We start from the raw sequence: 25341 nt of genomic DNA, 5'->3' as shown, positions 1-25341 counted from the left end.
ATCCAATGAACTCCAGCTATGCTGCGAACATGATATTAATTAATGTCTGCTCCGCTTAGTGTTGGTTTTAGGTTGAACAAAGTCAATTACATACATTAAAACATTCAGCAGTTACGCGAAAAAGTACGTAAATCATTAATAGAACGTTGTTTTTTTTGTGTGTGTGTGTTTTTTTTTAAGCCCATTTAAGGGCGAGTTTTAATCAGCTGCTGTGAATGACGGACTACCATGCCTATGCCAATTAGTGTAATGAGCTGAGAAACCCACACCACCAGCAGCAGAAACTCTTCCCGGAGAGTCAGCGGCTAGTCAGAGCAAAAGCGAAGGAAACAGGACGCAGCTGCAGCGACACAGTTCACGGTCAAACCTCCGAGCAGGGAAACTTTGTTTTGTTTTTTTTAACTCCCCTTTCCTTTGCCTCCACCACAAACGCTCAAAAGCTCCGCCGGTTTAGTCCGCTCTGAGTCTCAGGGAACCGCGTCGCTGGAAGCATGGCGGCCATCAAGGCGCTGGAGCAGTGGTGTAAAATTCAGTGTGATGGTTACAGAGATGTTGCCGTCACTAACATGACGACTTCATTCAGGAACGGACTGGCGTTTTGTGCTCTTATACACAAATACAGACCGGATCTCATGTAAGTATTTAAAATGTGTCAGATTTGTCTTAAAGAAAGTCGTTCTGCTACCCTCAACAACTGAATGGGTTGTTGAGCTGTCCTGAAGATGAAACGTTTAAGAAAATATCTTTACTAGTTTTAATTAAGTTTTCACATCTGTTACCTCTGTAATTCATTTTTTGTTGTTTTTTTCCCCCCCCTCTCAGAGATTATGACTCACTAAAAAAGGAGGATGTGTTTGAGAACAATAGACTGGTAAGACGTGAGGTTGTTGAACATTTAGTTTACAAAATGAAGCAAATTTTAAACTGAAGCAAACCTGGGATGTGTTCCAAAACGCACATTTTTATTCAAACCAGATGCATGACTGCACAGGCAGCAGTGGGCAATATTTGTTCTGTCCCAGGCATTTCTGTTGCTCGTTTAATATTTAGCTGCATGTACATTTTTAATGGCACAGTCTACATTTTCACTTCAGATTTTCCTGCATTTATATATTTAAGCTCATTTATTTGGCTAACCTCCAGGTGATATAAGCAGAAAGGTTGTTTATTTAGTCCTCTGCCATCATAGCGGCTTCCTCTGAGAGTTGGGTCTCCTGCAGAGTACTACTCTTTGTATTACTTCCTTGTTGTCCTGGATGATCCTGACAGTCAGCAAAAAAAAACTGATCTCAGGGGAATGGCTGTCCAGCCTATTCATTTTGAATGAAGCTTGCTGTCATCTGCTATTCGATCCACATCATGATGGATCTCTCTGTACTCTTCAGTGTCACAAGACAAACCAATTTGAGGCCAGGGAGTAGAATGTTTGATTAGGCTAAGTTTTAAACTTCTGTTAATGCCCCCTGTGCTGAAACATGAGTGAAGTAATTTACACTCCTCTATATTTCATGAACAGTATCATGTTACTTATGGTGTTTTGTTTTTTTTTTTTTTTTAAATCTTGAGTAAAAAATTTGTTGGTAGCATGTGGTAAAGGTAGCTTTGCCTGCTTTAATTGTTACCAAAGGAGGTGCGTCTAGACTGATAAATGAACAATGCCCTGGCACAATTCCCCACAAGCTGGCAGGAAGTTGCATTCATTATTCATCATCCATTTTTTTTTTAACCTTTCTGAACCTTAGTACTGAATGCTCCCACTCTATTTAAAGTTACATTATTGTATGTACAAGAAGTTACTGAAATAATTATTCATTGTTAGGATATCTGTTTTTGTGTTGTGTGGCTGGACTGGCTCGTACATTACTTTTGCAACATTTATTTTCTTAAGGCCTTTCAAGTTGCAGAAGAGAAGTTGGGCATTCCAGCTTTGTTGGATGCTGAAGACATGGTGGCTTTAAAGATCCCTGACAGGCTGAGCATTCTAACTTATGTGTCTCAGTACTACAACTACTTCAAAGGACGACCCCCTAGTGAGTATCTTTTCCTTGGAAATTCTTTGTTCCATAAAAAAATGTCAAACATTGGTCATATATATCATTTGTTGGAGTGTGTCTTTCTCTTTAATAAAGTGTAACTTCTTCTTAGTTGGTGGAGTCAAAAGGCCAGCAGAGGGCTCCAAAGAAGAGCCATCAGAGAAGAAGAATCAACCAGTGGTCGCCAAAATGTTGGCGTCTAAATCTGGCGCGGAGAACTGTTTACCTTCCACTGTCGCTGCTCGCAAATCACCAAAGGTGGATGGAGCTGCTGCTGAGGTTAGCTTTGTTTGTCTTTTAATTAATTATCAATCAGTAGATTAAGTTTTTTCATTTTAGTTTTTTTTTCCCCCCTCCCCCAGAGGATGGTTTTGGCTGACAATGTAAATAAGACTGGAACTCTTAACAGCAAATGTGTCGCATGCAAGAGTCACGTCCATCTGGTGCAGAGACACTTTGTAGAAGGAAAACTCTACCACAGAAGCTGTTTCAAGTAAGGGAAGTCTATTATCAGGAATGTTTTTTGTAATATTTCATTTTTCCATTTGTAACATAAATGCTAACGTTCCTTAGGTGCACTGAGTGCTCCTGCGTACTTCATACAGGAAGTTACAAACCTGGGAAGAGTCCAGGCATGTTTGTCTGTAACACCCATCAGAACAGTTCCAAAACCTGCCTCTTGAACACAACTGGATCATGCTATTCAGCTGTGCCACCAAACTGTGCTGCGAAGACTCTTCTGACACCACCGTCTGTATCCTCCGTGCCATCAGCCCCAATCAATGCTTTGCCAAAGTCATTAAGTCCTGCTCCGAATTCCCAGTCTTGGACAGCCTCAGCCCAGAAGACTCAGGCAGCCCGGCAGAGGTTTTTCCAAACTGTGCCGCAAGTTGCAGGATCTTCACCTGGAAATGGGAAGCCCATCATGTCCTCGGGAGATCCAAAGGTCCCTCTGAGTTCTGGTGACGGAAACGAGGCTAGGCAGACGATCGGAAAGGAACCAGGTGGGGGAAACTGCAACAATAACAACAAGAACCTGTTCACCATCAGATCTGCAGAAAGTCGGCAAGTATCGCTACAATAAAGTCTGTTTCTCTGAATGTGGACTTTATTTGATTGCGAGGACTTTCTTTCCTTTGTAGATTTTGCGTTGACCCAGTTTCAAAAGACTTCCCTGGTTTGAGGAAGAATAAAGGCAACCAAGACACAGCAGGGAACCGGGAAAGACAAACCGGTACCAGCCAAGCAAACAACGAGGAATCACAATGTCTGAAGACTATCAACAAGGACAACACCAGGCCAACAGCGGTACACACGACGGCCAAAGGTACGCTCCATGCAATTTCAGTTCACTTGTTCTTGATCCACTATTTGACATGTTGCCAACACCCCCACCTCAGCCTCATTCTTTCTGTCTGCCTCAGACATTTATAGAAAACAAAGCTCTTTTGTCATTGCTGCCCCATTTTACACAGCCAGAGCATTTGGCAGGCTTTTAGCTGACATTTCTGTCTCAAACTAATGAACTTTTATTGAACTGTCATTCTCCTGGGATGGATGCATGTGAATAGTTGTCAGTGGGTTTGAAGACTGCTGCATGATTGTTGGATTTAATTGTGAATGCTATCAGAGCTGTTTAATATTTATTTATTTATTTAACAGTGTCAAGTCTTTTGGACTTAAATTGCCTGCTTAGTTATATGTGCCTTGAGAATCCTGCAAATTACAAAATGTGGTTTTGCTCTCTTTGGGGGAATTTTTACGTGTACACAAAGATGATTTGTCAGTCTCCTGAGTGAGATTTCAAGACGCTAGCTGCTGTGGGGGAAACGAAACAAAGTCACTGCAAGCATGACGGTTTCAAAGAAAGATATGAAATGATGGCAATAGTCAACATTTTTGAGTTATACTTAATATGATACTTGAGGTCTGGTGGCTCAGAACGCGATATGCTAAATCATTCTTTTTTTTTTTTTTAATTGCACATGTAGTAGAAGTGTGTGGCAGGTCTTCTGTTAGTTGTAATTTGTAGTGCTGCCTGCAGATGACACTATGCTACAGTTTTTATTTTATTTTATTGTTTTCAAAAACAGTTTACTACTGACCATGCAGATGGGCTGTTTTAATGACATGTTTGCTTTTTAATTTTTTTTTCTTTTTTTTTCTTTGTCCCCCCTCATTGTTTCTACAGGTCCCGTCTACCAGGAGTGGCAAACAAATCTCACACCAGTGAAAGCTGAGCAAGGATTAAAGTACGTGTTTGCAAGTATATTAATATTCACTAATACCAATTAGTTCAGACACAAGTCCAGGGGTCGCATTAAGTCTTGGAAGAATGTACGTGTCTGACCTCTCAGCTTATCCACTCTCTAGAATGCAGACTCTCCAAATTTCCTCCATTCCTCTTGTTGACTGGCTCAGAGTTCAGCCGCTTGCTCTGTCTCCCATCTTAACAAGCCCCAAGGAGTGCCTGGCCTGACTGTCTCTACGCTAACTCTTAATTTTAACCTCTCTGTTCAATGTTTCATCACTCTTTACATCATTTTAACATTACAAAATACAAGGTGAGGCAGTCTAATCTGTTTTTCATTCTTTAAAAACTTTAAAGCATTTGATGTTGTTTTTTTTTTGGATTTTGTTGAACTGTTTTATTTGTTTATTTTTTTACTGTTTCTCTTCTGTAGAGCTCGTCAACCTGAACATCCTTCACTTTGCTACACAACCACAACTTCATCTAATGTTCCCATTAGTCCAACAAGGCCTCCCACAGGTCAGACACCTGCACTACCTCCAGTTGCCCTTCGTCTGTCTGAACCTGTGTGCTTAAAGGAAGTCAATCCCAGGAAACCCCTGCCTATCTGTGAAGGCGTCGGTGAGACTTTTGTTTGAATAATGATTGCATCAAGCAAATGTAAAACATTTTGTGTTTTTGATATATTTTAGATTTTTTTGTTTTGTTTATGTAGTTCCAATTCACAATTGATGTCACTTTGAGGCACTTTGATTATTTTGCCTGATTCAAATTTGTCGCATTCATTCCAGTCTGACACAATTGTGGTTTGTATCCATTTACATACAGTTCAGTTCAAATGTAATTGATTTCAATGCACAGCTTCATTGAGTCAAAGCTACTGTGATGAATTGACTTTTTTTTTCTTTTTCTTTTTTATTGTATCACAAGTCTACATTTGGATACACTTCTGTACTTTGCCTCAGATCTGATGCGGGATTTTATCCCATTATCACATGCAAATTGGAGGGGAAAAAAAGTAACATTTTTCTAACAGGCAATGCACTCTATTGTACATGGTCGGTATTTCTTGTCTAGCACCTCTGAAATCAAAGTGGGTCTTATGAGCCATGTCAGAACATGAAAAGGTTAAATTCTTTTGCATAATCAGTCTAATGTAACTTTAAGTTGCAAGTAAAAATAATACAGAATAAATATTAAAACGGCTACATTAAAGGCAGAAGATCAGATTTTCATTAGGGAAACACAAACCTCTACTCAAACTTTCCTAATGTTGCCAGTTGACTTGTAGTTTCAACCAGTGGCGTGAACTGAAGAGTGATAAAAGAGGAACATCTTTTCCATCATGGGCGTAGGCAGATGCAAATGTTACTGCGATGAATCTATTGCAGGCTGAACTTCTGAACTGCCAATCTAAAATGTGTAAAACCTCCTGTTCCTCTTCTTAGGCTTAAAACAAGGTAGTTGCTCACCTGTGAAATCCCCACTCAGACCTCCAGCTGTGGAATCTATTAATTCAACAACTGCTTTAGACATTCTCGAGAATCCTTCAGGTTGGTTTCCACTTGCTTTTAAAAAATGATCAAAGCCAGACGGTGTGTAGATCTTGAGTTTTTTGTAAGTCAATTTTGACAATGCTGTCTGAAAAGCTGGCATGAAAGGACCATCTAATCCCGTTTTATCTACCTCTTAGCTGCTAAAAAGGGAAAGTATTTGTCACCCAACGCCGCCTTCAGGACTGAAATGAGGTCACCCTCTGTAAGTTTCCTCCATTAAGTATCTTAAGAGATTAATTAACACTAACGCAAATATGCTTTCATTACATTCTTGGTGAAAAATTGCAGAGCTTCTTTAGGTTAAGAGTAAAAATTTATAATTAAAATAATCCTGCCTTTTTTTCTTTTTCTTTTTTTTTTCTCCCCAATCAGTGGATGTTTCATCACATTCCGGTAGAGCAAATTGAGAAGGAGCTGGATGATATTGAGATGAACCTGGTTCAGCTGGAGAGGGAGGGCGTTGAGCTGGAAAAGCAGCTCCGCAGCTATGAGGAAGGTTGGTTAGCCTTTTCCAAAAACTGACACTTATTGCACTTGTTTTTTGTAAAAGAATCATTTCTGCTTTCTGCTCAGACACTTTTGGTGTTGGATTATTTTAGCAGATGCCATTTTGTTTTCTATTAAAGAAACTTTGCTAAAATGTTCATTAATTGCATCCAATAATTGCCCCTCAGCTCTGTATCTCTCTGTCCTTTATGTTCCTGCTGTTATCTAATGTTTTTACGCTGGCATTTAAGATGAGCTTCACTTTTCATGTCTTCTGGTCAGACATGCATTGGTCTTGGAGGTGAATAATCCACTGTCCACTCAGTGGCCACCACTCGCTTATTTGCAGCAAATGATATACACCCAAATATATTTTACATTTGTATGGACTTCTGAATCCCGGGGGGATATCAGAGTTGTGCCCCGATTGCCTCACACATTCACTCACTGTCTGCAGGGTAAATTACCTGCCATCTCTATTACAGTTATTGCTGCCAAATGAGGTGAGAGGCACAGCCAGCCCACAGAGATGCAGTCTCTCCTTTGTGGTTGTGGGAGTGGGGGGGACCTGATTGCTTTGCTCAAGGTCAACATGACTGGGGTATTGCAACATTAAAATATTAAACTTTCTAGCCGTATAAACTCTCTATGACTAATGCATATTGGGATTTGATGCACAAAGGATCATACACTTTTGTGCGTCATTCAGGAGGTGACAAAATGTATTTGGTTGTAGGTAATCCCTAATTACAGCACCAGCGTTTTATGCTGAATTGTAGGTTTTTGTGTGAGTTATGAGTTCTAACTGCCTGGACACTGCATCAGGTGTGACCTATTGGCAGCAGAGTCCATCCAGCTGGTCCAAAAAGCTTTACAAAGTGTGAATGTCTGACCACTAATGTCTGGTATCATACAAAATCTTGTCCAAGCAGTCCATTGCGATTTTGTGCACAGTGATTGCAATTATGGTTACCATTTGATATAAAGACAGTGTGTTACTTTAACTATTTGTATTTTTTTTTCTTTTAATATAATTTGTGCCCCTCTTTATATATTTGGACATTAGAATTGTGAGCATGTTGGAAGGTTGCTGTCGGGTTTGTAAGGGTATTTCTAGACTATCTGTCATCTCTGTCAACTTGTATTTATATTCATTTTCTGGTTTTAAGGTTGATTTCAATAGAAAAACCTTAACTAGGTTTGGGACTGAGTATCAAATTAGTCAAACTGGAATTCTCAAAGTGCATAGGAACCATTGACTAAACAAATATATTCTGGGTCAAGACAAGTACCTCTTTTGCGGGGACAGAGTACATTTTGTTTAATCTACCAGTTCAACTGCAGTCAGTCCTTAAGGCTCTGACCTATAAATGACCTGATCTTTAATCGGATTTTTAACTGGTTTAATTTTAATCTCAAGTGTGGGAAAAACCACATGGCACAGATTCTACAATGTCATTCTTCATTAAAACAAAGATGAACAAAATGTAAGAGTTCAGCTCAAACTCTAAAAAAAAATCTCCTCACCATGACTGCATCATCAGGCTGGCAAGATGAAGCTATTATTGAAAAGTATTGTACCTCTCAAGACCATTGTAGGGGGCTCTGTAATGGCCTTTAACTCATGTTGATTTCCATAAGTCTCTCTTAATCTCTGTCTTCCAGTCTTTTATAAATATTTAAACAGATCAGGTCATTATTTTTTATTTTTTTTCAAATATCTTAAGTTGGTGATCAAAATCAAATCTGAGCTTCATTTTGGAAATTTCTCCCCTGATCTCAATGCACTCCTGCTTGATTGAAACGGTATAATGGACTGTTAGAACTGAACATTTTAGAGCAACTTGTGATGCTCAATGTTCAGATTAAATAAGAAAGTTAAGCACTTATGTTTTACACGGAAGTAATTACAATTAGTTTTGCAGAAAAAAATGTTTTGCATTATGTGCAACACATGTTTAATACTAAAATTGCAAAAAAGTGACTATATTAGACTTACATCTTTAACTCTATCCCAAAAGGTGAAGCACTTCTGTCCCAAACTTAAAATTCACAGAAATCTAGCCTGTAAATGATCTGGTCAAAACAAGTTAATCACCTTTATAAATGTGTATATATATATATATCCTTTGTGCTCATTTTTTAATTTATTCACATGAATCTTTGCGTCGTCATTGTTCATCTGCAAGATGCACAGTTCTGAAGATGTACATAAATACCTAATTTGTCCCTGCAGGATTTCCTTTACTCCAGCTGGACACATTTAAATGAGATCTGTTGACTTGTGTCAGCCAAACAGAACGGATGAGTTGCATGTAAAAAGAAAAAAAAAAAACTCACTTGAAGCTTTGACTAAAATTTTTATGAATTTAAATGAACTGCCCCTTATTGCTGTGTACATATTGGTAATACAACTACTAATTCCAGAATATTAATATCTTCTGAAATGCAACTTGTACATCAATCTGTTTGCAGAGGGAGAAGGGGACATATTAATGGATCCACTGATGGTAGACTGGTTTAACCTCATTCGCAAAAAACAGATGTACATCAGGAAGGAATCTGAGCTTGTTTACCTGTGAGTAATACTTTATAGATGCATTTTTAAGTGTGTGTGTGGATATACATGTGAACTTGTTTCAAAGCTAAAAATACCACAGACTTGTGATCTGTAACCATAAAACACAAACTGCATAATTTAAGATGTCTGGCGGCTTAATGAACATTTTACTGCAGAGCCAGGACTCAGGAGCTGGAGCAACAGCAGCCAGGAGTGGAGGGAGAACTTCGGCGGCTGCTGGAAAAGCCAGGTAGAACTAGGATCACCAATATTTTTAACCTGCTTCCCACCCAGACAGGCCTTTGTCCCAATTATGAGACGCTTTGATCACCAGTCGCCATAAGCTGTGGGCACACTGCTCTGATATTTGATAGTGTTCCTGTTTAAAAGTAGGAACTCCTTCCTACTCCTTTTCAAACAGAAAAGTAGTGGCAAGCTCATTTTTGTTTATGTATACACATGTTTTCTCTTGTCTTACTGATTTCTTTTTAAAAATAAATGAATAGTAAATATTTACCATACAATATATTTTGAAAGAGTTGGCTGTGGAATTTGATATAAAGAATACATACACTAAATGCATGCTTGGGTTATGGGAAATATTTCTAGTTTGCAACATAAACTGAAGGCATGGAGAGCTCTTTTCCATGCAGGCAAACACGATGTGAAAATGTCAACTAATGTCCAGTTTGAGTCTGGACACACCTCACAACAAGATGAGAATCACGACCGTCGTCTATATAATCCAATCACAGATCACTTGAAGTCGAGAGACGAGCAACACAGGGAGAGGAAGCTGCTGCAGCAACTGATGGAGATTGTGGATGGTAGAAATGCGATTGTGGAGGTGCTTGACGAAGACAGGTTGAGGTAACGTAATGAATGTTTAGAAGTACTTTTAAGAATTTGTCAAATGCATTTTGTAGGTTTATCTGGAGCTTATATTTATTTTTTCATCAGGGAAGTGGAAGAGGACAAACAGTTGAATAAGATGATGCAAGATCTTGGTAAGCACTTAACCATAAAAAAAATACTGTTTTTCCAAGACACCTTAATAAGCCATTTAATTTATTTTTTTCCTGGGGAGAACAGGAGTGAAGAAAAGCAAAACTAAAAGGAAATCCTCCATCTCAAAAATCTTCAAGCGAAGAAGTAAAAGACGGGTTGAATGATGATCGAGAGAATATTATGTGTAACTTTTATAACATTCTTCTAAACAAAAGTCATGTTTATAAAATTGAAATGAATCAAAAATTGAGCAGTGGTTGACATGTTAAATGTTGGTTTAAAATTCACATGCAGTTCTTTTTTTTATTTTTAAGATGGCTTTGTTTTTTCCTTCCAGGATTTTTCTCACACATTGCTTCACTGTTAAAATGTTGTTTTAAGCTTTGTTTAAAAAAAAAAAAGTATATTCTACCAGAACACTGCACACAAAGACTCCCACAATTTACACATTTGTGTTAGAAAAGTATGAAATTGATATTCTAACTAGAATTTGATGTGTAATTTAAAAAAAATATTGCATTTAGTTAAACACCATCTTGTATTTTAGGTTGTGACCAACATTTTAAAGTCTAAAATACAGAGAAAGTCTGTCTGCTCTTTTATGTGCACGGTCCTTCAAAAGTCTTGGTCCAAAATTGAATTATTTAAGTATTTATTTAATAATGGATTTTAACTAATTTACCAAAAGGATATTGAAGGTCTTCCTCATTAACTTCGAATGTGTCTGGAGCCACACATGTTGAGCTGCTGCAGGCTGTGGCTCATCTCCCGCTGTACTGTAGGTGGCAGCCTGGGTATGCAGTATCACAAGGCAAGAACTTGGGGAAATCCAATTTGCCACAGTACAGACAGTTAATTTCTTTGCTAATTTTATAAATGCCACAAAAAGTGTTCAGCTGTGCTGATGCAATAACATTATGTGAAAGAGGATTAGGCAGAGCTGTAGCTCATGGCTGAGGAAAAGGCTTACAAACTATAGGTTGTATTAAGCATTTTATCTCGAAACCAGGTTTAATTAAACATTACTCTTTGCTGATATCTGCATCAGAATGGCTCCATACCTGAGCTATTAAAATGTTCAAAGGACATGTGGAGTTGCTCATCTGTGAAAATGTCTTTTTGCTGTGTTTGTGAGAAAATGTTTTATAATTTTACACCCTGAAGGCGCTATTAAACCGTCTGTACACTTTTCTATTTATTATAATTTAAAACTTGAAATCTATTCAATAAAAATCCTTCTAACACTGCTATGCATAGTGACTTTTTTTTTTTCTTTTTACCCAGATTATTAAACTAAGGTGATCCCTTCCCTTTTTAAGAGTGTTTTGCGGTTTGATGCAAAAAACGCGACGCTCGTATGGAAGGCTAAGCGTCGACTTGAAAATGGCATTACGTTTTGCTTTTAATGAAGCCTTTTTAAAAGCAAAGTTAAAATGGATCCAATAAACCGATGACGGTAAATTAACAAAACTTCTCTCATTTTGAGATGCATGAAATCGTGATCACAAACTTGGAACAAAAATCTTTCTAGCTGAGCAGAGTTGGGGATGATATTGGTACAAAAAAAAAAAAAAAACGCCACGCGTGATGTGGGTGACAGTCAAGACTGAATGTGTGATATTAGAGTTAATTAAAGCTTTGCGCCCCATCTACTGCGAATGCTTGCACTTCTGCAATTAAGAATCAAAGGCGAGGGCTTAGTGTCGGGTGGGGTTTGGTGGTTGGGGTGTCTAATACACGGCTTTAACAGGAATGGGGGACCTGATTTGCCGAGCTCCTAGCGACAAGCATTAACAACAGCCTCAAATTAGAGGTACATTAATATTCATAAGTAAAACAATTCATCCCGTGAATGTGTGATGAAATGGAATCCTCTGAGGTGAGCTCTCATGTCCAGGCTGCCATCATTCATTAAAATATGCCATTACCCATGAAGTGCTTAATCTTTATGAAAGGGTGGTAAAAATCAGTTTGAGGTGGAATCTCTACAACTGTTGAGCACATCTTTATATTGTTAATCCTGTACATTTTTAGGACTGACGAAATGAATTTGGATTTTTCTTTTTTTTTTTTTTTTTCGGATGAAGATGCATGAATTATTAGAGGTTTAATCGGTGTAACGGTTTTTACGGCCTCGTGCAGCACGATCTAGATTTTGCTTCCTCTTGTTTCAGCCCCTGCCAGATTCTCTGCCACTAGCCTGTAATTATGATCCTCGAGGTAATTTTATCAGCCTCATTAGCTCTGATGAGTAAACGAGAAGCGCGCTCCTAATTTATTGGCCATTCAGGATGGAGGTTTTATTCTCATCAGAGAGATCATAATATTTGTATAGAGAGAAAAAGGGAGGGAGAGATGCGCACAGTTGTCAGTTACACGTCTCTTAGACCAACACTGAAATCGAGGCTTAGAATAAGTAGTCATTCTGTGTTAAGTGTGCATTTTATTTAACGGGTGCCACTGTGACGAGCAAGCCTTAAATAAAAAAAAAAACAAAACAAAAAAAGAACTCAAGTTTCTTGATTCAGTCAGTATTTTCAATGAAATGCATTTAAGTTTATCTTCCTGCACAAAAATGAGATTCTCACACTTCTGAAAACAAAATCGCATTGTTTTCTTTGGCTGTGGCGCGCTGTTGAGTGGAGATTATCCATTTACTGTTGGAGAATGCGTTGGGAGAGCGGGGGTAAATATGCTCACAAAATTCGGTGAGTGTGTGTAGAAATTTGCATTGAGGGGAAATTATGCATGCTGGCTAGTGGAAATGAAATGTATAAAGTCCATGACTGGTAGGACTTGACAAGTGCAGCTTTCATCCATCTCAAATGAATAATTTTCACTTCCCTTAAACATCCTTAATCCAACCATGTTATCAGCGGGCATGCAGGATCCTGCCAGACTTTCCTCCTTAACGGCACAGCAACTTTCAACTTGCCAGAGATTCTGCTCTGCAGTTTCTTACCACATGGTCTTAGGGACTCGCTCTTATCCCTCCCTGCTGGTTTTGTGGATCAGTGAAATTCCTTCAAAACACAATATATACATAACGTAAGTCTTAATAGATAGCGGAATGTCTCACTCTACCCTCCTCTGTGCTGCCTCAGAGGTCGACTTAATGCACTGTATTTTACCTCTGATTCACACTGGCAGGGAACTCGGAGGATGGTGGCTAAAAAACCTATTTGCTCAGTGGCCCTTTGTCCTCTATTTCAAATTTCAGTGACAGACCCTTCCATGCTTGTATAATGTGGTCTGGAATTTCGTTTGGCTGTAAAGGGATAAAGGAAGATATTCATGGTAAATTACTCATTTACAACCCAGCATTTGGACTTATTTCCAGGGATATTTTCTTGTCGTCTTTGCTGGGGGAAAAAATAAAAAGGCGCTGGAAAATACCCTGCTCAGCATCCCAATCCTTTTAATTTATGCGACGTGCCACATTTTCTTAACGCCACCAACAATAAACAATGAAATGTGTAATTGCTGTTTATGCTGCTAATCCGCGTGATAGCCTCTAATATGAAGGGTTACCTGGCTATTTTCAATATCCGTGCTCTCAGAAGCCTCGGCTTGCGATAAGAATATTAACCTCATCAATTTCAGGTAACTTTCAACGCTTTAACATCTTGTCTCTAAGACCTACGTGTTAGCAGGAGTCTCAGCCTTGGCATTTAGTGACATTTTAAGCCTTTTAACAGAATCCAGACAGGGATTTGCCGTTTCCACCAAAGGAAAATAATTTATATCCTCCTTTCTGAGAAACTGTGGGTAGAAGGATTAAATGCACCAGAGAGATTTGTATGTGGTGCAAGTAAAACAATATTGTGACTCAGTTAATACATTTCCTCCCTTCCACTTTCATACTTTGAGCAACTCCGGAGCTGTTACTCATCAGCCCGAAGTTGGCTTTGATGCTTTTCTTGTATAATTTTCTCATTTTTGACGTTTTAAGTGCACAGGTCAGGGGAGATGACAGTGCTGTGCGCACTTTGTGCTGCTGAATAAGACTCTGACCAGAATGAATTGTTTTGCATTTAAATGCTCTTAACCTCTGGTACTGAATTGTATTTAAAAAGCATAATGAAGTTATATGCGCGAGCACACGCTCAACATTTCCAAACGACAGTTGGCAACACAAAAGGGCTTTTCTGTGTGCGGGATAAGTTGTGGACTGTGTATCTGCCTGTGTGCATGATGGCTGCTGTGTAGCGGAGACATGCAGGGCTCTGTTCTCTCTGTGAGCAGGCAGCTTTGATGCACTCCCTCTCTTATCTCATGCCTGGCAAGGTTAATGAAGTGGTGGCACTTTTGGAGGAAGTAGAAATGGGATGAGTAGCAAAGACCAGAGGAAGCTTGGAGATGAAACGTCCGGCTCTTAGCGACTGTAAGTGGCAATTTTTGGTGAATTACATAGACAATAAGGAAAAGAGGTTGTCATCCTCTTAAACACAACAGCCTTCTGAATCTGAAATGCTTGATTGCATCTCTTTCAGCCTGGGCATGTGAAATTACATTAGCATTTAGTCATCACTTTTAACTTGATCTGTCAAACATCTCCATATAAGGACATGTTCAGAGCTGTCCTGAGATTGCAATGGGACCCAAAAGCAGAATTTTAATTGGGGCTCCACTTGTCAGTCACCGCAGCAGAACCAGCATCCCATACAAACGCTCCAGTTTTTAAGAATATGTGCTTTGAGTCTGAAAGAAATAAAATTTATGAGATCATGAAAACAGGTCTGATCTCATACCTGTTTTCACCTAAATGCCCTTGATAAACTCTTGAATTTAACCAAAATCTTCTATTCCATGTCAACGGCATCCCGAACCATCGAAATGTAAAATCTGTTATGACCTTGATGAGTTGAGGTTAACAGAAACACTATTCCAAAATATATCAAAGTATCTCTTACCTAACTCATCACACATTGCCAGTAAAAGAAGCCACACCTCTTCCTCCCCCCGCCCCTTTTTGTTATCCTTCAATTTTATTACAAACTTGATTTGCGCATATTTTAATTTCTTTTCCATGTGAAAAGATGTTTTCAAACTACGTTGAAAATTCAATATCGACATTTTGTCACTGCAACCTTTGGACCTTTGGAGGAAGGACAGTTCGAAGTCCTATGGGGAATGTCTAAGAGTTAGGCACATCTGCTTTTTAATGCTTTTTCTTTTTACATATTGTTGTAAAAACACGCTTTGATTTTGCCATTGCAGGCTGTTTTATTTTGAATAACCGCCCTCCACCACCAAATTTACAAAAAAAAATAAAAAGTTTATTAAAAAGTGAAGGTAGGAATATCTAAATCTGGTGGCACTATGTTTTACTTATTTACAAATTCATGCAAATTGTAAATAAAATGGTTTATGTTATGTCTAGTTCATATTGGCCACACGTTGTCCAAATCAGAAGCTTTTCTGACAGGCTGGTCAGGCACTTTTATGACTCCTTCCTTGGAATCTGTTTCCAGATGTGAAGAAACAAAACCAAACCAGCAAAAAATAAACAAACAAACAAAGAAAAAAGAAAGTTTCCAAGGTGAATCAAAAAAAAGTCTGACCAACTTGCCAGATTCAGTTGCAGTAAATTTTTCTTTCTTATTTTCTTGGCAATTCCCCAGAATGTTTTCTTAACTTTTTTATTTCATTTCTATCCTGATGGAACATGTTCTGTTACTTCAAAGTTATTAGAACAAGAGGTTTAAAAGCTGGTAACTTTAAATAAATTGAGTATTGGTATTTTTTTTGGGATTTACTCGGTTGTTCTGCCATTTTTAGCCAGTATGCAGCATCTCAATACAAACTCAAACTCAGCAATTCAGAAAACATTGTAGACTTTGCTTTTTGTTTGTTTGTTTCTTTACAGGTTCACTTTTGTCAAACTTGACTATAACTGTGCAGCTTTGAGATCCAAGCCCTGGTTGCAGCTCCTTTGTGGCCTTTGGGCCTTTAGAGGGGGATCAGCTTGCTTACTTGCTTATTCCTTGGGTTGCCTGGTGTTTATCTGTCTAAATTAAGTTTTGAGCTTGAATCATGATGCACAGCAGAAATGCTAAATAGGAATATATTCAATTTTTGAGCCACATAATTTCAAATATAAATCACTGTTTTTTTTTCCCACCCCCGAATATATGCTCCGATCATTGAAAAAGCTTCTGAAAATTTGCAGTGACTTCGTGCGTGACAAGACACATGCAAAAATATTGGCTTATTTTATTTGTGGAATGTCACCTATGTTGGCTCATGGTCACATCGTAAACAAAGGGCAAAAAATGTCCCTCTAAAATAAATGTAATAACAGCTTATGTACTGCTAATGTTCCATATTCCTTTGCTTATTCTGGTTTTTAATATTTCAATTCCCGTTGCATCTATGAGAGCTAATAGGTAAACAGTCTTGAATGGAAGAAATGAGGCAGGCAGGTCTACATGCCAATGAATTAGCATATAGATGAGTTCATCTCGTACAAATACTGCTCTTTAGCCCAGAACTCCCTGTGCTGAGCAAAGATCATGTATGTAAAGTATGCATGCAGGAAATGTAAATTAATCCATTTCAATCATCATTCAGTCTAATAAGATTTTTTTTTTTCTTTTCCATCCCATCTTTCATTTGACCGGTATTGCTCAAACGGCCAGTTAAACTATTGCCCCTCAATGCATCTTAATTGTTTAACAGAATAAAAACAATTTATAAACAAAAATTCCCACATAGCAGACATTAAACTGGTGTCGGTAACAAATTAGCATGAGGGCTGTTGCTTGTACCTCAGACGACACCGAGGTGGCCTATTTTCTTTTTACATAAATGAGCCACCTCCAGTGTTTCTATGGAAAATTATAATGCTTTCTTTCTGTGGAACATAAATTTTATAAGTACCATTGACAATATGTTGTTTTATCCTCATTATTGTAATTCTATAAACAAACACCGCCTCTGTGTAACCACGCTATTTCATTACATAGCTCCTGTTAATATGCTAAAAGAAGCTTATAGAATTGGGTCAGCTAATTAAGCAATTAGCTTATTTCAGCTCTGTGGTCAGGCTATTACTAATCTATGGCATTCTGAGCCAAGATCTGTGAAAACCGAGAGCTTGTGTCTGTCTATCCCATCCAGTCTGACAAAGGATCATGTTGGAAGCCTTCCTTCCCCTCAGCAGAAAGGCAGACGACTTGTCTCTTCTCGCTAATGCTCACGTTTCTCATGCAAATCCCCAAAACTGAATAGGCTGTTTATTGTCTAGTTAAGATACTGAGACATTTATGTAGTGTTGTTGAAGTGTTTGCTCTCTGCATTTGCGGCTGTGTTAACACACATGCAATCCCGGACAGATTAGAGTTTTAAAGCCACGATGACTGCTGGTGGCTTTCAGCAGAACCCAGCACCCGGTTTCACGCGGGCCTGAAGTGGAACAGCGGAGATGTAAATTTATCACCGGCGTCGTGATGAAAAATTCTCTCTGAGAATCAGTTTAACGTTCTGATTTCCATGTCATTTTCTGGCACGTTTCCTCACTTTGTTTCGGCAGATATTTTGACAATTTGGCATTTCTGATGTTCTGAAAATTAACCTATGAAACTCAACATTCAAGTGATTAGTTCTTGTTTAATAAAAAAGTACAATTTATGTTTTCCTTCTTTGATTTGCAGCACCAATATTTTATAAAAAAATAAATAAATAAAAATTCTGAGCTCGTAAGTCCTGCAGTTATTACATACACTGTTAAGAAATAGCAGGTAACTGCCATTGTCTGTCTTTTGCTGCCTGAAGAGCCCTGACACAATTGCAATTGAACATGGACTCCACTTGACCCCTGTAGGTGACCTGTGGTGTCTGACCAGGTAGACTTACAGGATAATGACTCTGCCTCCTTACCTGCTTTACTGTGTGTGTGTATGTGTGTGTGTGTGTGTGCTGAGAATGACTTCGTTTCAGCCTTTCCATTCAGAAATATTTTCTATTAAAACAAAACAAAAATTCCAAAGATGCTTCAAACTTGGTTTTGAGCTAACCCTGCATTAATTCTTTGCTTGTGGTTATAAATGGCCACTTCAAATTCAACTCATCTGTTCAGTGTTAATGAAATTATATTGATTACAACCTCTTTTAAAGCTTGATATATTGGTTTCAACTCCCATTTAAATGTCTACATAGTATCAATCTAACTGCAGCAGCAGTCTTAAGCTCATTATGACTGCCATTTTTGCTGCTAAATGAAGAATAATTTTGTCATTTACAGCAGGTAAAGGGATGTGCTATTCTAGATGGCTGGTATACTTCTAAACTATAGTATGCTAATAGCATTTTGATGAGAAATCTGACTGAGAAGTGTACCTAATTGAAGCAAAAGGCTTGAAATGCATTGTTAACGGGTCAGAGAGGCACCACTTACGGTCATGATGATGATGTGCAAGGTGTGAAAATGCATTTCCAATCTTCCTGGCTTGAGCCCATCAGTTTCCATTCGGAAGTGTGTGCACTTGTTCATTAAGCTTATGCATATCATCAACTGGCGCACTCATTCTATCAGGCAGATATGGCAGGGATAAAACGATGTGAAGGATGGAAATTCAAACAACCATTCTCATTTGCAAAGGTCATTAAAGCCCGGCATACATTAGAAAATCTGCTAATTATGAAATGGCTTAACTCCACATTCAGTGGGATTATGTCTGCTCAGTCAGAGTATGTTGATCCCCCTCCCTTATTTGTCGCAAGACAGTTGATGTATGGGACTTGTGGCACAGAACTAATGTTCCCAGTGCTTGTCGGTCATCTTAACTGACTGTAAGAAGTCTGTAAAAGTATCCATCTTTCTCTAAATGAGGATCTTCATCAACACAGCAAAAAAGAGGGAAGTTTTAGGCGTTGTGTAATTTAGTTTTATTGGTGATTGGGCTTAGCCACCCGTTTACATTTTCACATTAAACAGTCTGAGCAAATAAAGGATTTATCAGACATAAGATATTACTCAAAGTGATCAATAAAAGCTTTCAGCTGGCTTTATGATCAATATTTAGAGTTGCAACATGAGCACCAGAAATGGGTGCACTCATGCCACTCCTTGTTTAAATCATTATATTGCTCATGTAATTGTTATTGAAAAAATTGTGAAATATTTATCGAATATATCAAAATTAGTTTGGCCCCATTGTTCATCTGTATTATTTAGATCTGCTTTTAATATGCCGTTTCTGTGAATTTCTGTGGAAGTGTATATTTTTGGCGCTAAGCCATTGAGTGGTTTTTAAACTAACACAATCTCACTGAGCCAATGTAACTATGGCAATAATATTCTCTATTTTCCAAGTTTTAGCGCGAATGCGAGAAGCAGCATTCTAGATCGGCTGTAGCTGGCCGTTTCAGTTTTTATGGAGAACTGAAGTAATCAGTTTGACTCGAGATAAACATATAGATGAGTTTTGTTTTTTTTAACTCATCCTGTTGGGAAATTAGTCCTTTAATCTTGTCTTTAGAGGTGCAGGTCTGGATCCATCACTGCACCCAGATTTTGGGCCTGTTCAGTAGTTTCTAGCTGCAACGGCTGAAGCTGTTTAATCTGGATTGTTCCTCTTTCAGTGTAAAAATATTAACTTGAGTGTTTTGTTTCTGTTCAGCTGCTATAGCACCTCCTCACACTGACTTGCTCCTTGCATCTACTCAGTGCTTGAATGGGTTCATAGTCACCTGGTGGCATGAGAGCTGTGCATTGTGTGAATAGTTATGGTGACTGATATTATTTCTTCTTATAATTGGAGCTAGCAGGAGCATAAAGATATTAAATAAGAGGGGCCCCAAGATGGGACCATGGGGTGTCCTACACATACAGCAGGAGTAGAGTAATAAAATAGCATGTGTGTCATTTGAAATGTCCTGATATGTCTGAGTCTGTGTTGTCATACCTCACAACATCATAGCATCCTCCCATATAATTATGAGTGGGGAAGAGGTGCTTTTCCATATATTTGTGTTTTCTTCTTCGCTATAGCCACCAGGAGTGTTTGAGGCCAAAAAGCTAATTCTCATCGCTCATTTGAGCAAAGCACATAATTGCAGTTAAAGTCCAAATTTGTTGAATTATACACGTTTATTGCGGTAGGAGAGAGAAGTATTTTCTGTCATCACTACCAAGCAATCAGTTGGCTTCTAAATAGTGTCTATTGGTTGTCATGGAGGCTAGGTGGCACAAGTTAGAGGTTTTTGATGAGGTTTTTAAAGGTGGAGCTTTGGAGACTTTTTTGACGCCCTTCTCCATCACCTTTACTGTGTATGGCGATGACAAGACAAACTTTGTTTTTTTCCCCTCAGGAAAACAGAAAGTCATGAATTCTTAAGGGATTCTAAGAGATATATAAAACAACAACAACAAAAAGAAAAACTTAAAAAAAGCTTTACATATATTTATTTGTAGGTTCACAGTGTGAAATTTAACCTGAGGGGAGAAAAATATTTTTAAAGCTTTTTCCTCATCTGGCAACAATGCCAGACGTTTTGATCCTAAAGATACATTTACGTTTCAATTTTGAAACTTAACTTTGAAACTAATTCAAACTTTTCTGATGAACCTGCCTGCAGTTAAGCTGATAAGATCTCCCTTCATATTTTACTCAATGTTCACATCGATTGGATGAGCTCATTGTCCCAGAGTGGATCTTCCAAAAATGTATTCCTCACTGCAGAGACCTCGATGGATCAAATCACTTTGAATTTGGTCTGTTTAATAATCCAATTGCCATAAAGACAGGCGGTAGTGCTTAGATCTTTAAAAGGTTAATAAGCCTCAGCTGCGGCTTGTTTCTCTTGGGTAAATGTCACTTAGACACAGGCCATCGTGGGTCAAGATCTCCCACCAGATCTAAATTTAATCACACAGCATTGTCTGGCCCTGTCCTCACCCTCATTAGTCCTTGGCTTGTGGAGGAGTACAATCTGCCCTCGTTCAGCTCTGCCACTCTCTGTCCGAGCCCTAACTCTGACCTGGACGTGCCAGCGGACACAAACTGAGAGCTGACATCAAGTCCGGCGGTTCAACAGATCTACTGTAGATTTTCGTGACGTGTGGGTCCTGCTGAAGAGCTTTGCACCAGGCAACGCTCCAAAACTCGCCTTCTACCATCATATCGTGTGCTTTGTTGGCTCAGCTGTCACCTGGTGCAGACTCGTGCCACCTGTCGGCTTGCCCCAGATAATGGGAGAATGACCGGAATGATTCAAGCAGCCGTCTCGTCTTAATTATCTCCTCTGAGTTTAATTAACTAGCTCATCTATTGGCTACAAGGATGGAAAAAAAAAAGAGTCTTGAATCGCTTCAAATCACAGCCACAGAGATTGAACAGATCATCAGAAGATTATTGTTTTGTTTAAAGCTGTTCAAACATATGAACTGCATCATGACAAATAACTCATGGGGGGCAGGGGGGGTGTTTGATTACAACAGATACATTTCCATATTGTTTGTGGTATTACTGTCATTCTGCTATCCTACACACTGAAAATATGTCATGGTGTAAGGACTCCATATGGAACAAAATGCTAAATTATTTAGTTCTAAATGTTAATACAAATTACCCACAAAATGGGTAATAATTCCTCTGCCCTACAGAAATGATTAACATAATTCTGATAAATAGGCAGATGGCAGAATGTGTGAATTGAGGTAGATTTATCTTAATTAATATCTTGAACCTACTTGGCGAAAGGTAAATGGCTCCACCGGGGCCGGGGATGTTCCTCTGTCTTGTGTGCGTATCTTTCTCCTGGCCTGACATGTAGTAGTGGCCCGAGGATATTAAGTTGCTCTCCAGGTATGCATCAAACCCAGGCAGCTTGCTGATAATGAACATATACCCAGGCAAGCAAGCTAATACACACACACACACACTCACACTCACACATACACACCTACACACACATGTACAGAATGTACACCTCATGAAATTCTTCGTTTTTAGTTTTTTTTTTTTTTTTCCAGGACTTATGAGCTTTATGTGGCTAACATTAAGAATCATTTCCTCAAATTTCTTGCTTTATTGCTGGCATCAAATAAAACACACATTTCTTTTTACTCATCACAGATTAAAGCAATTAAAATGTTAATTATTACTAGTAGAAAAGGAACAGAGGAATTCAAATAAATTGATGTATTGACATTTTTTTTTTAAATTAATTTAATCGAGTTCCTACTGTGTTGGGTAATTATCCTTAAGTGTTTAATTACATATTTGGATGGGATCCTCAATTACTCTGGCTTAATAAAATATCATTAGCCTGTCTCCCAGGTTTTAAGCTGCGGAGACGTACAGTATTAGTTGATGTATTTAAATAAATTGTTAGATTAAAGGGTGGTTGGCATATGAGGCAGGTCTCCAGCTCTCAATCTCAACTAAATCTCTGTTAACCTGGAAGCCACTCTTCACATCAAAGTTTGACACAGCAGCAAACAAACAGTGTCAAATTTACATATTAATTAGTGACAGGGCTATTGGTGCAGGATGAATTCAAATGCGGGGCCCCGTTGCCACGGCCCCTTTGCTGCGAGCCACAGTGCCGCCTTGTGGGAGGCTTCGGCTCTCAACCCTGCAGAACAATGGGAGAAATTACTCAGACCCAAAGGCCATCGAAACCCTCCCCGCCGCAGACGTGATAGGTATTATTACCAGGCGAGTGTAAATATTCAATATCCTTTCACTGGCTTTGTGTCTTACAAATCAATTTGCAGGGTCACAACATCAACTGCAAATATATGCAAAGCACAGATAAGCACCTAGTTGTCACCCATCCAGTGTTGCTCAGTCAACCTCCTCTGTCAGAATGCGCATAAGGAAACGAAAGCTGCCATCTGGTAGCCGTATGAAATTATCTTGTTCAAATCCTCTGAAAGGTTATTGCAGTTATGCAAGTGATCCATCAGCTTTCCTGCTCGTTGTTGCAGAGCGATGGGACGGCTGAACACATTTACCCTCTGTACTCTGCAGATTTTAGCACCTCAACATGGATTTTTTTTTTTGTGTGTGCATGTTTTACATTTTCTTGAAGGGAACAAAGCTCCGTGCAATGGCTCAAAGGAAAGATCCTATAATTAGAACAGGGTTCACTTGGTTAGCAGGTAATTTACCTTTAGGGTGGAAGTCTAATTATTGCCTTTGAAAAGCTAATTTAGCGTCAGACTCTTCAGGTGTCTTTTCTCTTTACCAAAGGGAAAGGTATCCTGGAGCACTGTCTCGTGCCTGGCGCTTTTGCTGCTTTATGTACACATGGAGGAATCTTAGGGAGAAGGAAATTAAAAGCAATGCAGTGCATCTCCTCCTTTTATTTTCTCGGGCAGGTGTGTAGAAAGACAGCACTCCATGACCCACTGATAAATGCTCTAAGCAGGCACACCTGATTTTCTGGCAGATGGTGTTTGTGAGTGACACCAGTTCCCAGCAGAAGCAGGGCCCGGGGAAACGATCACAGTTGAGTCTCTGCAGAGCGAACCAGCTTGGTTACCTGACGGCATATGCTCTGCTGTGGCCTACACCTGCTGAAGGATGGCGTTCACACCACAGTCCCTGGACTCTGCCTCTGAGAGGGGCTGTTAATCACAGCTCAACACTCATTCAGGCACTTTTGAAAACCAGTAAATGACTCGCCGACACAGAACAAGTTCCTCACTTGATCTTCCCATATTGACACTTTCTTTGAAGAGAAATGAGATTATGTTTTTGTTAGCACCATTTAGGAGAACCTGAAAGCTGCTATTCCACAACAGAATTATGGTTCCTGAGAAGGACAGGGTCCAGGTAGGATTTAAAGTCTGAGAAAGAGTTAGAAAAAAAAAAAAAAAAAACTTCTAAAGCCTCAAAACTAAATATGATGCAAGGGTCCAAAAACTATGTAACATATTTAGTTTTGCTGTATTTTCTTTGAGAGATTAGACACATTAAAGCACAATTCACGGTGAAACATAAAAAGGGAACAAGACACTTTTTAAATAGCCAAATGTGTATAATGATGCCAAAAGCAGCAAAATTGCTGGATAATGGTAAATAAATATATTCATGTAATGAAAAGGGTTTACAGATTTTTACCAATTTATGTAAAACCAAAAAGTTCACAAAGCACTAAACTTAGTGAAGGTATGACCCCGGCCAAAATGCCATAATGTACTGCTTGTATTGACAGTGTTAACATTTTAAATGAATCTGTAGCTATTTCAGAATGTGAGGACGGCATTGAAGACAATTCTCTTCTAACTCCATTTATTCACTTTCAGAACTCTTGTTGTTTTGAATTATATTGAAATTACAGACAAAAAAAACAAAACAAAAACAAAGTAATAAATAATATAAAGGGTGTGTCTCAGTAAATAGCAATATCAAATGTAATTTTCTGTATTTGATCAAAATGGACAAAACATTGTACACAACTTTATTCAAGTGCTTTTTTTTTTCTTTTCGTTTTGACCCCAAATCCTGCTACATAAAAAATAGAGAAAAAAATTAGACAAATATAAAAAGAAGTCACAATACAGAAATGGTATGTCTTGGACAGTGACACCCTCTTCAAGGACAGTAATTCATATAAAGTCACTGCTAAAGAAGTTGGGTGTTAACAGAATACTTTACCAAAGCACATGGGTGGAAAATTGAGTGGAAGGAAAAAGTGTCTTGTAAAAGGCACACGAGCAACAGGGATAACTACAACAATGTCAAGATTTCATACACATAAAATGTGTAAATTCTATATGAGAACAAACAATTGATGCCCACCTTGCAAAACCTGTTTTATATTTTTAACTGCAATATAAAAAATATGTAATAAAATTATAGCAAAAAAATAAATGATTCATCACAATCTTAAATATAATATTACCCTTTGTAGCTAACCATCTGTTATTTCCTGTTTGAGAAATGTTCTCCATGTTTGTTCTTACTTCTAGACATATTATTATTGTGATTAATCTAATTCAACTTTAGTTTAATTCAGAAAAAAAATAACACACGTCCTCTATAATGACATTTTGATTTCCAAAATGTGCCTGTTATGTTTCTGAAGATGGGAGTTATTAAGATCTGTTACTTTTTGGGAAATTCAAACCAAACTTTTGACGTCCAGAGCAAGTTCACACCTACTTCAGGCGCTAATTAGCCACATTTATATGCCAATTACATGTTTACATTTGTAATGGTAGTGCAATGTGGACATTTAAACTTTTATCAAAATCTGCCGATGGCTATATTTCTGGCTCTTAGGGAGTGTTTATCCAACACTGTGGTACATTCCAGCCACACCAGCAGGGACCGAAGGACAACAGTGTCCACAGCCACAGAGATCAGTAACAGGTCTTCTGCTGAAATATGTGCAAAGTGTCAATAGTCTGGAGTCCCTCTGTCCAACTGGAAGCCATAGAGCTGCTAAAATAGAACTGGTGATTAGGACGCAGTCACCCCAGTCAGTGCC

At 38.5% G+C, this 25341-nt stretch overlaps 1 protein-coding gene across 2 annotated transcripts; it reads left to right on the top strand.

Moving 5' to 3' along the window:
- The first annotated feature begins 205 nt into the window (after positions 1–205).
- micall2a (mical-like 2a) lies at positions 206–11144 on the top strand. 2 transcript variants are annotated; one of them, XM_007560493.2, is made up of 17 exons: positions 206–634; positions 823–871; positions 1889–2030; positions 2146–2312; positions 2396–2526; positions 2607–3098; positions 3176–3360; positions 4225–4285; positions 4718–4905; positions 5733–5837; positions 5978–6042; positions 6213–6336; positions 8802–8904; positions 9063–9136; positions 9642–9756; positions 9847–9893; positions 9979–11144. In XM_007560493.2, the coding sequence occupies exons 1-17, from the start codon at positions 492–494 to the stop codon at positions 10056–10058; spliced, it is 2271 nt and encodes a 756-aa protein (XP_007560555.1). In that variant the 5' UTR covers positions 206–491; the 3' UTR covers positions 10059–11144. The 2 variants fall into 2 exon arrangements, with proteins under 2 accessions (XP_007560555.1, XP_007560556.1); XM_007560494.1 differs by lacking the exon at positions 823–871 and having other exon boundaries at positions 546–634.
- Positions 11145–25341: the final 14197 nt, after the last annotated feature.

This window comes from Poecilia formosa, unplaced genomic scaffold, assembly GCF_000485575.1.
Source record: "Poecilia formosa unplaced genomic scaffold, Poecilia_formosa-5.1.2 Scaffold115, whole genome shotgun sequence".
In the NCBI taxonomy this organism is placed as follows: domain Eukaryota; kingdom Metazoa; phylum Chordata; class Actinopteri; order Cyprinodontiformes; family Poeciliidae; genus Poecilia; species Poecilia formosa.
This window is presented reverse-complemented; position numbering and strand designations above follow the sequence as displayed.

What these genes read in the sequence shown, in the direction of transcription:
- micall2a (XM_007560493.2), top strand. Translation starts at nt 492, where the DNA reads ATGGCGGCCATCAAGGCGCTGGAGCAGTGGTGTAAAATTCAGTGTGAT. An exon ending in TACCACAGAAGCTGTTTCAA is followed by an intron (nt 2,527 to 2,606) that starts GTAAGGGAAGTC and finishes AACGTTCCTTAG; the next exon opens with GTGCACTGAGTGCTCCTGCG. An exon ending in ATCAGATCTGCAGAAAGTCG is followed by an intron (nt 3,099 to 3,175) that starts GCAAGTATCGCT and finishes TTTCCTTTGTAG; the next exon opens with ATTTTGCGTTGACCCAGTTT.